The sequence below is a fragment of the Pantherophis guttatus genome, chromosome 16 (assembly GCF_059756535.1).
Source record: "Pantherophis guttatus breed Tessera chromosome 16, ASM5975653v1, whole genome shotgun sequence".
Taxonomy (NCBI): Eukaryota; Metazoa; Chordata; class Lepidosauria; order Squamata; family Colubridae; genus Pantherophis; species Pantherophis guttatus.
In genome coordinates, this window is record NC_142078.1 from 3,136,018 (window position 1) to 3,150,784 (window position 14,767).

Consider the following 14,767-nt stretch of genomic DNA (forward strand, 5'->3'; position numbering starts at 1 on the left):
CCTGGCCTCCCCTGCGGGAAAGGGAACACAGCCATGACCCTCTTCTCTTTCTTCCCTGCAGGAGGACAGAGGATGGCGGCGGATGCAGGAAAGAGGCGCCAGCCGAGAGGAGGAGGAGGAGGGCGGGCCCCGTGGTGCAGCCCAGCCCGTCCCGGCACAGCTTCCCCGGGAAAGGCCGGGGGGCTCTAGGGCTGTAGGAGGGAGGAGCCCAGGGGGATCCCGATGCGGGGCGGAGGAAACGGGCGGAGACCCCGAGACGGGCCTGGAAGGCGGAGGCTCCTTCGGAAGACCCCCAAAGCACCGAAGGATCCAGGAGGGAGGAAAGGAACATCAGTGCCCGGAATCTGGAAAAACCTTCAAAAGAAACGGAAACCTTCAAACTCATCTAAGAATCCACACAGGAGAGAAACCTCATAAATGCCTGGAGTGTGGAAAGAGATTCACTCAGAGGGGAGATCTTTATACACATCTAAGGATCCACACGGGAGAAAAACCTCATAAATGCCTGGAGTGTGGAAAGAGCTTCAGTCTGAGGGGAGATCTTTATAAACATCAAAGAATCCACTCAGGAGAAAAACATCATAAATGCCTGGAGTGTGGAAAGAGCTTCAGTCAGAGGAGACCTCTTTATAACCATCAAAGAATCCACTCAGGAGAAAAACCTTATAAATGCCTGGAGTGTGGAAAGAGCTTCACTCAAAGCAGCGGCCTTTATACACATCTAAGGATCCACACGGGAGAAAAACCTCATAAATGCCTGGAGTGTGGAAAGAGCTTCAGTCTGAGGGGAAATCTTTATACACATCAAAGGAGCCACACAGGAGAAAAACCTCATAAGTGCCTGGAGTGTGGAAAGAGCTTCAGTCTGAGGGGAAATCTTTATACACATCAAAGGAGCCACACAGGAGAAAAACCTTATAAATGCCTGGAGTGTGGAAAGAGCTTCACTCAAAGCAGCGGCCTTTATACACATCTAAGGATCCACACGGGAGAAAAACCTCATAAATGCCTGGAGTGTGGAAAGAGCTTCAGTCTGAGGGGAAATCTTTATACACATCTAAGGATCCACACGGGAGAAAAACCTCATAAATGCCTGGAGTGTGGAAAGAGCTTCAGTCTGAGGGGAAATCTTTATACACATCAAAGGAGCCACATAGGAGAAAAACCTCATAAGTGCCTGGAGTGTGGAAAGAGCTTCAGTCTGAGGGGAAATCTTTATACACATCAAAGAATCCACACAGGAGAAAAACCTCATAAGTGCCTGGAGTGTGGAAAGGGCTTCAGTAAGAGGGGACATCTTTATACACATCAAAGAATCCACACAGGAGAAAAACCTCATAAATGCCTGGAGTGTGGAAAGAGCTTCAGTCAGAGGGGACTTCTTTATACACATCAAAGAATCCACACAGGAGAAAAACCTCATAAATGCCTTAAGTGTGGAAAGAGCTTCAATCAGAGGGGAAACCTTTATAGACATCAAAGGATCCACACAGGAGAGAAACCTCATAAATGCCTTGAGTGTGGAAAGAGCTTCAATCAGAGGGGAAATCTTTATATACATCAAAGAATCCACTCAGGAGAAAAACCTCATAAATGCCTTGAGTGTGGAAAGCGATTCAGTCTGAGGGGAAACCTTTATAGACATCAAAGGATCCACACAGGAGAGAAACCTCATAAATGCCTTGAGTGTGGAAAGAGCTTCAGTCAGAGTGGAGATCTTTATACACATCAAAGAATCCACTCAGGAGAAAAACCTCATAAATGCCTTGAGTGTGAAAAGAGCTTCAGTCGGAGGAGCCACCTTTATACACATCAAAAGATCCACTCAGGAGAAAAACCTCATAAATGTCTGGAGTGTGGAAAGAGCTTCAGTCACAGGGGACATCTTTATAAACATCAAAGGATTCACACAGGAGAGGAAGCACATAAATGCCTGGTAAGAAAGGTAATAAAATCCAATTAAAACTTTCACTTTTAATAAATTTAATACATTTTTTTCTTTTAATAAATTCCTTTAGTCTTCCAGGGCCATGCCCAGGGTCCCAGGCCTGAGTTTGACTGCTGTCGGTCATTCTTATGGCAACTAGCAGGGCAGGCTGTCCTGGGAGGGGCGGGAGGCCTTGTATGAGTCTGGATGTCCATCTGATGTCCATCTGATGTCCATCTGTCCATCTGATCCCTGATCCAAGAGCTGCAGTTGAGGGCTGCTCCGATTGTTAGACTGAATGGAATTCTGAGGCCTACTCTCAAAAGAATATAGATATACCCATACATCTGCTACGTACACATTAATCACAGCCCATTTAGATTACATAACAAAAGACTTGGGAGTTCACAAGGTGGATGTGTTGTGTCCCAGACAATCCTGCACAACCTGGTCAGGCATCGTTTCTAGCTGATTAGAAACCAGTTGAGTTTCTGGGACGGAAAGTTCTTCAGTGGGATGAGACATTTTATTGTGAATTTGAGAATTCCCCTATTTATATCTTGTGAGTTTGCAAAACTTTATTGAACTTTATTGAGGAGAACATCAGGGTAAAGATCAAGAATGGCATTTTCTTTTCCTTGAAAAGCCAAACCGAGTCTAGGAGGACAGTTTGGGGATTGAGTTGAAATGCGAGTGGGAAACGGTGTGGACACTTGAACAATTTTTCTACCAAATTGGGCTAGTTTTGCAGATTTGTTGCAGGAAAAAGTTTGACCTCTGGGGGTTCCAATTTGGGGGCTATTTTGGATTATTTTTAAAGCACTGTAGAGATAGTCCTTGACCTACAACTATTTGCTTAGTGACTTAGTGAAGTTATAGCAGCACTGAAAAAAGTGGCCTTGACCAGTTTTCTCACTTACGACTGTTCCAGCATCCATGGGGTCAAAATCCAGGCGCTTAGCCACTGGCAAGTATTTATGACGGCTGAGCTGTCCCAGGGTCACATCATCAGTATTGGTATCTTTCACATCTGGTGTCCCACAAAGGCATTGGAGGATTCACATAACAACTTCACAACTGTAGGATATGACCTGCCAATTATGGCAAAAAATAGGGTCCAGCAACTGTCAAGAACCGAAATTTTTTTCTCAATTCTGATTGGAGATCTAGTTAGTACTACCTGTAGAGTTTGGGGGCAATATATCCAACTGTCATGAACGATAACCGCAAAATACATCCCAGAGACAGTAAGAGGATTAAGTCAGCCAGGCCCTCCCCCCCTGCTGCCTTGCCAGCCCCTCCACAGACCCCCCACACACACATACACACACACACACATGGATTCATCTTCTCCTTTCTCATCCCTCCTCCTTTCTGAGGGGCCACTTTGGAAAACTGCAGCAGAGGGGGAAATCCCCTCCAATACTGACCCCTGCATATTTGGATTTTTCAATTTTTTTTGAGCCCTTGGAAATCTGATGCTCCAGTTGACACACATACATATTTTCCTCCTCCACCCCCTCCCCCTTCGGAGGGGGCTCCTGCTGCTGCTGCTGCCCAGGCCAGTGTGCCCTGCGATGTAGCCCTCCACCCACGGACTGGCAGCTTTTAAATGACTAACTTAAAATGACATATTAGCCCTTTTAACATGACAGTCTATGCCTCTTTTTTAAGGTTAAGAATGCTTGTTTTTTCCTTCTTGACGAAGGCTCCTTATTTGGTATGTGAGAACTTGCTTTTTCAGCAACTACACAACAGAGTATTCCGAGTGTCTCTAAATACATCTGCAACTTTCAGGAAAGACACAAACCCAGCTGGGAAAGACTGACACAAAAATTGGTCACGTGTGGAATTTTATCCAGAATCAATGTTTTCTGTTTGCGCTTCACAAGCACTCAATGTATTTTATGGTTTCATCATTTCTTTACTGACTTCTATGAGGAAATTCACCAGCAGGAACCATTGGCAGGAGGTTCTCCTCCTTAGCTCCTCTTTAACTGGAGATGGTCTCCTTTTCTGCATGAATTCCTAGTTCTTCTACCTAGGAACAAGAATTGTTCTGAATCAAACGGAGGCCATAAAAATGCTTCTTAAAAACACATTTGCGAGTTGTAGGATCCTTTTTACTAGAATCCTGGATTTATTTTTACAAATCGGGGGGATATTTTCCTTTGTTTCCAACAAAATAAAAGAATATTTATAGCTCAGGGTTGAAATGAGGGGTCTTTTTAGCTCGCTGAGGCCCCCACACCCTTCAAGCAACTATGATGTTACCTAGTAAGTAATGAAACGTGCAACGCGCCCTCCTCCTCTCTTCCCCCAACAACAACCCTGTGAGGTGGGCTGCACTGAAAGAGGGGCTTGAACTCTGGGTCTCTTGCTTTCCACCCCGGTGCCTTAATCCATGGACCAAACTGGGTCCCCTTTATATTCTACTATAAGGTCACAGCCCCAGAAGAGCCCCTGATCTCCGCCTGCCTCAATACAGAGCTGTGGGTTGGGGGGGGAGACTGGATCCCAAATTTCAAGGGAAGCGGCTTGAATCGGCGAAAGAGGAGACCGGATGTTGCAGTTTGGCGCAGGGAATGTTGGGAGTCACAGTCTGTGGGGATCTATTTCGGGTCCGCAAGAGGTGGGGTCCTGGTCCTGGGCCTCCCCTGCAGCGAAGGAGGCCTCATCCCAAAGGTGCTTTTTCAAGAGGCAACTTGACTTCATTTTTCCTTGAAGACGTTTCACTTCTCATCCAAGAAACTTCTTCAGTTCTTCAGTACCAAAGAAGCTTCTGGGATGAGAAGCGAAACTCCTTCAAAAGAAAAAAACCAGAAAGTCCAGCTGCCTCTTGAGCAAAGCACCTGTGGGACAACCCTGACCTGGATGATGGAGAATCTCTACAGACTTTTAGCGATGCAATTTGGGCTGAACCCCCTTTGCATGGTGTGGGAGCAGGAATGGATTTCCAGAGGGAAAAATTGCAGACTGCAAGAACCATTCGCACCACTCGGGTGACCCTGAGGACACAGATAAACCTCCAGGGGCTTCAGCCACCCTCTCAAAGTTTGGGGATTGAGTGGAACTGCAAGATGGAAACAGTTGTGGGCAGCTGGACAGCTTTTCTCCCAAAATGGGCTAGTTTTGCCGGATTGTTTCAGGAAATTTTTTGACCTCTGTGGGTTCCAATTTGGGGGCTATTTTGGATTATTTTTAAAGCACTGTAGAGATAGTCCTTGACCTACAACTATTTGCTTAGTGACTTAGTGAAGTTTTAGCAGCACTGAAAAAAGTGGCCTTGTCCAGTTTTCTCACTTACGACTGTTCCAGCATCCATGTGGTCAAAATCCAGGCGTTTAGCCACTGGCATGTATTTATGACGGCTGCACTGTCCCAGGGTCACGTCATCACCATTTGTAACCTTCCCAGCTGGTGTCCCACAAAGTCATTGGAGGATTCACATAACAACTTCACAACTCACTTCACAACTGTAGGATATGACCTGCCAATTATGGCAAAAAATGGGGCTCAGCAACTGTCAAGAACAGAAATTTTTGTCTCAATTCTGATTGGAGATCTAGTTAGTACCACCTGTACAGTTTGGGGGCAATATATCCAACCGTCATGAACAATAACCGCAAAATACATCCCAGAGACAGTAAGAGGATTAAGTCAGCCAGGCCCTCCCCCCCAGCTGCCTTGCCAGCCCCTCCATAGACCTCACACACACATACACATGGATTCATCTTCTCCTTTCTCATCCCTCCTCCTTCTCATCCCTCCTCCTACACATCAACACCCAAAGTATGAAGAAGAAACAGAGGGAACCTGGCGTCCCAGAACACGAGAGCAAAGATGAGATTGCTGCCGTTACTGAAACATGGTGGGATGAAACTCAGGAGGATTTAAATTTTTCAAAACACCTAATAAAAAGAGGTGGAGGTGGAGTTGCACTTAAACTAAGGTGACCAGATTTTAACATTGGTAAAGAGGGACACCATTGTGGGCGTGGCTTATTTTGTGGGCATGGTTTGGAGGTCATGTGACTGGGTGGGCGTGGCTAGCTGGTCATGTGACCGGGTGGCCATGGCTATGTGTATAGGGACTACTCAGAGGGCTGAAAAAAGTCATTTCTGACAGGTCTTCGCACTTTTGACTGGTCCTCACACTTATGACCATCCTCACATTTATGCCCGTGCAGCATTCTTAACAACCATGTCACTCATTTCACAACTGCTTCTCTTCACCATGGTGACAAGATAGGGCAAAAAACGTAAAATGTGAGGACAGTCGTAAGTTTGAGGACTGGTCAAAAGTGCGAGGACCAGTCAAAAATAACTTTTTCAGCCCTCTGAATAGTCCATATGCATAAAAGGATACAGCAATAGAGAGGATGAAGGAAGGGAAGAGAAATTAGAGTAGGAGTGAGGGGAAGAGAGGAGGAGAAGGAGAAAGGAAGAGGAAGTAGGGAGGAGAAGAAGAGGTTGGGGGGAAGAGAAAGTAAGAAAGAAAGAAAAGAGAGAGGTGATAGGTTTGAGGAGAAAGATTGCTGTACAATAAAAAAAATGAAAGGGAAGAAAGCCAACCCCAAACAAATATAAAGATATTTAGATAAAGAATGAATTGTTAAACTGTTGAATTGTTAAACAGGAAAGCGGAAAGGCAAAGAAGGAAAGGCGAGAAGGGAGGAAGGAAGGAAAAAGAAGGAAAGAGGGAAGGAAAAAGAAGAAAAGGGAAGGGAGGGCAGGAGGAAGGAAGGAAGATTATGAGGGAGGGAGGGTCTGAAGTCCTGTCCTAGCACTTGGCCACCACAGGTGCCCACAAGAAGAGTGAAGATGAGAATATTTTGAATAATCCACCATATTTTCATCCAAGATGCTTTAACTTTTTTACAAGTCCACCAAACATGAAAATAGGTAGAATCAACACAATCACATCTCCAACATTTCGGTTGTAGGTTTGGGTACATACAAGCTAACTTTTTGGGATCCAAATGCCATCTATAAAACATTTTATAAAATTTTTCTCTCAAATTTTGAGCTTGTGTAAATATGGTGGATTATCCAAAATATCCTTAAAAAGAAGATAAAGTTTACTCCACAGATTGTACGGCTATAGAGACTAATTTGATTTTGAACCTAAGAACTGCAGCAAGACTCTTGGTGGCACAGTACTGGAAGAAGGAAGATTTATCTACTATTCAAGAATGGGCATTAAAAGAAGTAAATTTAGCAGAAATGGTGAAAATTTCAGCATATCTAACGGACCATTTAAATGAGAAATATATTTTAGAATGGAGAAGATGGATTGATTATATTCAAGGCAAATATCGGACTAAAAAATTTCAAATAGCTTATGAATGATCAAAGAGATTTTATAAAGTACTTAAACTTAGTTTAGTAAAAGGGGAGTTAAAAGTTCAAGGGGGGGATAGGAGGCTATAGATAATTAGCTTATGTTAGCTTATGATTGTCAAATGTTATACCCTGTATTTTGCACTGGGAAGTGGGGGGGTGGGGGGGTGGGAGGGGAAGGGGGGTTGGAAGGGGAAATGTTTGTAAAACTTTTCAATAAAAAAAAAGAAGAGTGAACATGAGCTGGCCACGCCTACCCAGGGACCCCCCCCCCCAGGTCAAACATAACCCTGATGCAGCCCTGAAGGAAATAAGAGTTTGACACCACTGAGCTAGATGCACCTTTTGCTAAGCATTTAGCTGATGAACAGAAAGCAGAGGAATGGGGGACTTTCCCTATCCTGGCAACTGGGGAACACCCAGTCTCTGCACCTAGTGGGAGGACCAAACAGGTCCCCAAAGACTCTTATTCGTTTAAAACGTTCTTATAACTGCCCATCTTTCAGTCAACTCTGCAGCTCCCAAAAGGGTGTTTTTAAAAGTATCCAACACATTAAAACATAAAATAAAAACCATCAAAGAAAAACCTGGGGCCAATCCATGCCACCTTCTCCTTGTCTGACCTCCCAGCGCCTGGGGAAAAGCCAGGGGTTTTAAGGCTAAAAGGGTGGGGGATTCTTAAGAATATGGCTCATATAAATATAAAGGCCTTTTCTGTGGGGGCACCTGCCCTCTGGAATCAGCTGCCCCCAGAGATACGAAGAATCCAAGACCTCGGTGCCTTCCGCCGTGCCCTTAAGACCTTTCTTTTTCAGGAAGCCGGGCTGGCTTAACACATTTTTTAAAATGTTTTTAATGGGTTTGTTACTGTTTTTTAACTTGGGGGCCAAACGTATTTAACTGTATTTTAATGTTTGTATTTATGTTTTTACTTTGGCTGTGCAGCGCGCTGAGTCCTTCGGGAAAAGGGCGGTATATAAATTTGATAATTATATGTGTGTGTGTGTGTGTGTGTGTGTGTGTGTGTGTGTGTACAGTTAATATTTCTGGTTTCTTCCCGTGTAATTGTGGATATATCCCTAAAAGGGTAGAAGCGACGTTTCGACAGAATCTCATCTGCCATCATCAGGCTTATGTATTTGTTTTTAATTGATGACAGGGCTTCTTTGACAGGTATTTGTGTGAATAGTGATACAACATCGAAGCTTACAAGAAGGTCATTTTCTTTTATGTGTTGCTTTTTTATTATTTGTATGAAATGGTATGACTTCTGTACATATGAAGCAGCAGATTCTACGTAAGGTTGCAGATGTTTTGCTAAATATCTGGCTAGATTTTGTAACGGTGAGCCTATGGAACTTACTATGGGTCTGAGAGGTATTCCATCTTTGTGTATTTTTGGGAGGCCATACAGTTTTGGGCATTTTGATGATTTTTCTCTGGGAATAATTGTTTGTTGGATTTCTTTACTTATAGTACTTGATTTTATCTTTATCTTTGTGGTTTTTTCTAGATATGTTGTTGGGTCTGTGTTTATGGGTTTATATGTGGCGTCTTGAAGTAAGTCAGACAGTTTCTTTTCATAGTCCACTGTGTTCATTACTACTGTTGCATATATATTTTATATATATATATATATATATATATATATATATATATATATATATATATATATATATAATCACAAAGGTTCTTTGGCCTTAGAGAATCCCTTTAGCAGTTTCTGCTGGAAGAGAAGGGGACCATTCAGGGAATCCAACTGAGAGCTTCAGATGCTTGGGGATGGTCTTAATAGGTCCCCACATTTGGGTAATCCACATAGATTACATCAAACAATGGCAGGGAGAAGCTCCTTCACACCCACAACAATAAAGGTCAAATGAGCCCTAGATTCAGCCACAGCACACTTGCTCCGATAAGGATCTGAGTGGGATGACCATTCAAAGGCAATTTATTAAGAGTATTGTAGCAAATAGATTTCCCTCAATGAAAAGAAGGAATCCAGGACACAGAATCAGGTTTCATTTTATACTCCACAACAGTAGAAAAAGTAAAAAGCTGATTGAATGGAAAAAATCAGGGTCGATAAAGATCAATTTTAAAATATGAAAATCAGTTTTTTTTTTTAACTTAAATCAGTTTTTTTTTATTTTTATCAAATTTATTTTAATAAAATGCTTTTCGGGTAAAAATTTATTTAAAGATAATTTTCTATCAGATTATATCAAAAAACGGCAGGGAGAAGCTCTTTAACACCCAGAACAATAAAGTTCAAATTAGCAATAGATTCAGCCACAGCACACTTGCTTCAATGAGGATCTGAATGGGATGAGCATTTAAAGGCAACTTATTAAGAGTATTGTAGCAAAGAGATCTCCCTCAATGAAAAGAGAGAATCCAGGACACAAAGAGCGATTGATTCAAACTCAGGGTCTCCGAAGGTCCCACAATAGACCCAACTGGCTGCCCTTCATGGGCTGATATGAATGCCCCGCCCCCGTCCCACCTCCTCCCCGGACCGTAATAACCAGCGGCTCTGCGCAGGCGCCATCTGCCTTGTTGAGGGAAGAAGGACGCTGATTGGTCGCACTCGGGATATCGGCGATTGGCAAATGGACTCCGAGGGGCAGATCCTCCAAAGGAAAAAGCGGAAATAGTGGAGAAAAAAGGACGTGAAGCCACCACTTCCGGAAACAAAGCGGGAAACGAGGGAAGCGGCCTGAATCGGTGACAGAGGAGGCCGTTTGATGCAGATTTAGCGCAGGGGATGCTGGGAACTGAAGTACGGGAGGGTCTCCGGAGGCCTGGGAGCCCGAGGCCTAGTCTGGGGGCGGCCGGGGAGGGAGACAGGATGTTGGGAAGGAGGCTGTGTCCACCTGGAGACTGCCCGGGAGGCCCGTGAGAGGCGGGGGCTTGGGCCTGGGCCTCTCCTACGGGGAAGGGGACGCAGCCATGACCCTCTTCTCTTTCTCCCCTGCAGGAGGACGGAGGATTGCGGCGGATGCAGGAAAGAGGCGCCGCCCGAGAGGAGGAGAGCGGGCCCCACAGAGCAGCCCTGCCCGGTCCCGGCGTGGCTTCCCTGGCAGATGGAGGGGAAAGGCCGGGGGGCTCCAGGGCTGCAGGAGGGAGGAGCCCAGGGGGAGCCCGAGAAAGGCGGCTGCCTGGAAGGCGATGCGGGGAAGAGGAAACGGGCAGAGACCACGAGATGGGCCTGGAGGGCGGAGGCTCCTTCGGAAGACCCCCAAAGCCCCACAGGATACAGGAGGGAGGAAAGGAACATCAGTGCCCGGAATGTAGAAAAAGCTTCAAAAGAAATGACCATCTTAAAATTCATTTAAGGATCCACTCAGCAGAGAAACCATTTAAATGCCCAGAATGTGAAAAATCCTTCAGAACAAATGGACGTTTTGAAAACCATCTAAAAAACCACTCACTTGGAAACCGATATCAATGCCTGGAGTGTGGAAAGAGCTTCAGTCAGAGCAGCAACCTTTATACACATCAAAGAATCCACACAGGAGAAAAACCTTATAAGTGCCTGGAGTGTGGAAAGAGCTTCGGTGATAGGAGCTCACTCTATAAACATCAAACAATCCACTCAGGAGAAAAACCTCATAAATGCCTTGAGTGTGGAAAGAGATTCAGTCAGAGGGGATATCTTTATAGACATCAAAGGATCCACACAGGAGAAAAACCTCATAAATGCCTGGAATGTGGAAAGAGCTTCACTCATAGCAGCGGCCTTTATACACATCAAAGGATCCACACAGGAGAGAAACCTTATAAGTGCCTGGAGTGTGGAAAGAGCTTCGGTGATAGGAGCTCCCTCTATAAACATCAAAGAATCCACTCAGGAGAAAAACCTCATAAATGCCTTGAGTGTGGAAAGCGATTCAGTCAGAGGGGACATCTTTATAGACATCAAAGGATCCACTCAGGAGAAAAATCTCATAAGTGCCTGGAGTGTGGAGAGAGCTTCAGTCGGAGGAAAAGCCTTTATAAACATCAAAGGATCCACACAGGAGAAAAACCTCATACATGCCTGGAATGTGGAAAGAGCTTCAGTCAGTTGGGAAACCTTTATACACATCAAAGGATCCACACAGGAGAAAAACCACATAAATGCCTGGAGTGTGGAAAGAGCTTTGGTGGTAGGAGCAGCCTCTATAAACATCAAAGAATCCACACAGGAGAAAAACTTCATAAATGCCTTGAGTGTGGAAAGAGCTTCAGTAACAGGGATCATCTTTATACACATCAAAGAATCCACACAGGAGAAAAACCTCATAAATGCCTGGAGTGTGGAAAGAGCTTCAGTCAGAGGGGACATCTTTATACACATCAAAGGATCCACACAGGAGAGAAACCTCATAAATGCCTCGAGTGTGGAAAAAGATTCAGTCTGAGGGGAAGTCTTTATATACATCAAAGAATCCACACAGGAGAAAAACCTCATAAATGCCTGGAGTGTGGAAAGAGCTTCAGTCAGAGGGGACATCTTTATACACATCAAAGGATCCACACAGGAGAGAAACCTCATAAATGCCTCGAGTGTGGAAAAAGATTCAGTCTGAGGGGAAATCTTTATATACATCAAAGGATCCACACAGGAGAAAAACCTCATAAATGCCTGGAGTGTGGAAAGAGCTTCAGTCAGAGGGGACATCTTTATACACATCAAAGGATCCACACAGGAGAGAAACCTCATAAATGCCTCGAGTGTGGAAAAAGATTCAGTCTGAGGGGAAGTCTTTATATACATCAAAGGATCCACACAGGAGAAAAACCTCATAAATGCCTGGAATGTGGAAAGAGCTTCAGTCAGTTGGGAAACCTTTATACACATCAAAGAATCCACACAGGAGAGAAACCTCATAAATGGATTGAGACTGGATCCCAAATTTCAAGGGAAGCGGCTTGAATCGGTGAAAGAGGAGACTGGATGTTGCAGTTTGGCGCAGGGAATGTTGGGAGTCGTAGTCTGTGGGGATATATTTTGGGTCCGCAAGAGGCGGGGTCTTGGGCATCGGTCTCCCCTGCAGGGAAGGGAACGCAGGCGTCACCCTCTTCTCTTTCTCCCCTGCAGGAGGACGGAGGATGGTGGCAGATGGTGGAAAGAGGTGCTGGCCGAGAGGAGGAGAGCGGGCTCCGCAGAGCAGCCCTGCCCGGTCCCAGTGCGGCTTCCCCTTGAGACGGCGGGGAAAGGCCGGGGGGCTCTGGAGCTGCAGGAGGGAGGAGCCCGGGAAAGGTGGCTGCCTGGAGGGCAATGCAGGGAGGAGGAAATGGGCGGAGACCCCGAGATGGGCCTGGAAGGCGGAGGCCACCCCTCCACCGGTAACCATAACAACTATCGATACCGCACAGGCACTATCTGGCTGGTTGGAGGAAGAAGGACGCTGATTGGTCTCTCTGGGGCGGGTGTCGATTGGCAGGAAGACTACGTGGGGTGGTCCCTCTGAAGGAAGAGGCGGAGCTTATAGAGAAAAAAGGGCATGAAGTTTCCACTTCCGGAAACAAAACGGGCATGGAGGGAAGCTGCCTGAATCGGTGATAGAGAAGCTGGGATGATGCAGGTTGGGCACAGGGAATGCTGGGAGTTGAAATCCGGGAGGGTATCTCTGGAGAAGGTAGGCCCGGGAGCCCGAAGCCTAGTCTAGGGGGGTGGGCGGGGAGGGAGACAGGAGGCTGGGAGGGAGGCCGTGTCCACCTGAAGCATCCCCGGGAGGCCCGTGGGATGTGGGGGCTTGGGCCTGGGCCTCGCCTGCATGGAAGGGGATGCAGCCGTGACCCTGTTCTCTTTCTCCCCTGCAGGAGGACGGAGGATGGCGGCGGATGCAGGAAAGAGGCACTGCCCGAGAGGAGGAGGAGGAGAGCGGGCCCCGCGGAGCAAATGCGTTGGTTACAATTGATGCTCCCCAACTTCTGATTCTTTTGCCTTTTGAACATCTCAGAAAGATTGGAAAAACCTCTCAAAAAACGCCAAGGTCCCCAGTGTGTTTTCGATCCTCTCTAGTCTGGTCTCTTTGCTGCCGCCCAGAACTGTCCTAAACTGCAGACCAAGACCACAAAAAAGGTTGAGAAGGAAGACCCCAATAACCCCCCGGTCCTAGACCTGGACCAGATTAAGGAAGCCTTTGCCCAATGGGTGGGGCCCAAAGGCCTCAATGGGAACCAGTCCAGGCCATCTGCACAACTCAGTGAACCCAGCTTGCTGTGTTTTAAGGGTGCCTTTCCCCCCCCCCCCCCAAAAAAAACCTATGAGGGAGCCTCCCACCGTCGGGAGGAAAAGGGCCCTTCATGCAACCTGTATCTTGAGCCAAAGGATCCGGGCTCTTGGTGGAGAAACCCATCACTTGTGGTCATGTTGCTGTTGCAGGGATCACCTTGACTACTATACTTGAAGGTATCGCTAATTTATTGTTTTTGAAGTGTGTCCCTTGTGATTTGTGGGAAGGGCAGGTGGGGAAAGGAAGCAAAGAGTTTGAATCCTTTCCCTTCCCTCTGAGAAGTCAAAGAGCTGCCAAATTCATTCGAAAGAACAGAGATCTTGGAGTAGAGAGAGAAAATAAAGCTGTTGAATAAACTCTTTGTGAGCCAAGTTCTTTGGAAATTATTTTCTCAACCCTCCGGGACTAATGCAGGTGTAGGAAGGAAACAGGGAGAATAAAAAAAGGACGAGATGCCTACACATCAACACCCAAACTACCAGCCCCATTTTCAACTGCAACGGTCGCCTGCACTCCTCCGCCAGCGAAAATGTGCCCCCCCCCAGCTCCATTTTCACCGGCAGAGGATTAGGAAAAGAAACTAAAAGCAAAAGAAATGTTTCTCCTTTTGCATTTGAGCATCCAAGAAGGGACAGGAAAGAGGAAAGTCAAAGAAGGAAAGACGAGAAGGGAGGGAGGAAGCAAAAAGAAGGAAAGAGGGAAGGAAAAAGAAGAAAATTTTGTATATCTATGTGTTTTATCTCATGGCTGCGCACCGCCCTGAGTCCTTCGGGAGTAGGGCGGTATAGAAATTCAATAAAATAAAATAAATAAATAAAATAAAAAGGGAAGGGAGGGCAGGAGGAAGGAAGGAAGATTATAAGGGAGGGAGGGTCTGAGGGAAGTCCTGTCATAGCACTTGGCCACCACAGGTGCCCACAAGAAGAGTGAAGATGAGCTGGCCACGCCTACCCAGGGACAACCCCCCCCCCAGGTCAAACATTTATTTATTTATTTTTCAAACTTCTATACCGCCCTTCTCCTTTCGGACTCAGGGCGGTGAACAGCCAAGATAAAAAACATTTATACATAAAGTTAAAAATAGATTTAAAATAATTAAATAAATTTGGCCCGTAATTTAAAACTTATCAATTTAAAATCCATATCAAATTTTAAAACCAACCATAAAATCAGGACAGTCCGGCTAACTGAAAAAAAATAAGTTTTTAGGGCCCGACGAAAAGTCCGGAGGTCGGAGATCACTCGTATCTCTGGGGGTAGATTGTTCCAAA

At 45.7% G+C, this 14,767-nt stretch overlaps 1 protein-coding gene and 1 long non-coding RNA gene across 7 annotated transcripts in view; one reads left to right on the forward strand and one right to left on the reverse strand.

Moving 5' to 3' along the window:
* Positions 1 to 14,767, forward strand: part of LOC148111745 (uncharacterized) — a 37,837-nt gene that overhangs the window by 18,945 nt on the left and 4,125 nt on the right. Inside the window, exons 1-3 of one of the 4 annotated variants that reach the window (XR_015730146.1) lie at positions 83 to 1,945; positions 10,250 to 12,517; positions 13,081 to 13,852. Coding sequence is in view for 2 of the 4 variants with exons in the window: in XM_087879752.1 (XP_087735878.1) it covers positions 62 to 1,945; positions 10,250 to 12,190 (3,825 nt within the window). In the remaining 2 variants the exon portion in view is untranslated. Of the gene's footprint in view, positions 1 to 61; positions 1,946 to 10,249; positions 13,853 to 14,767 lie in introns of those variants that run through there. The other 3 variants (XR_015730147.1, XM_087879753.1, XM_087879752.1) reach the window with 3 other exon arrangements.
* LOC148111748 (uncharacterized) overlaps positions 1,647 to 14,767 on the reverse strand; it is a 31,715-nt gene continuing 18,594 nt past the window's right edge. Inside the window, exons 2-3 of one of the 3 annotated variants that reach the window (XR_015730214.1) lie at positions 1,839 to 5,450; positions 1,647 to 1,754 (exon numbers count right to left, since the gene is read on the reverse strand). This is a non-coding gene — a long non-coding RNA (uncharacterized LOC148111748). Of the gene's footprint in view, positions 1,755 to 1,838; positions 5,451 to 14,767 lie in introns of those variants that run through there. The other 2 variants (XR_015730213.1, XR_015730212.1) reach the window with 2 other exon arrangements.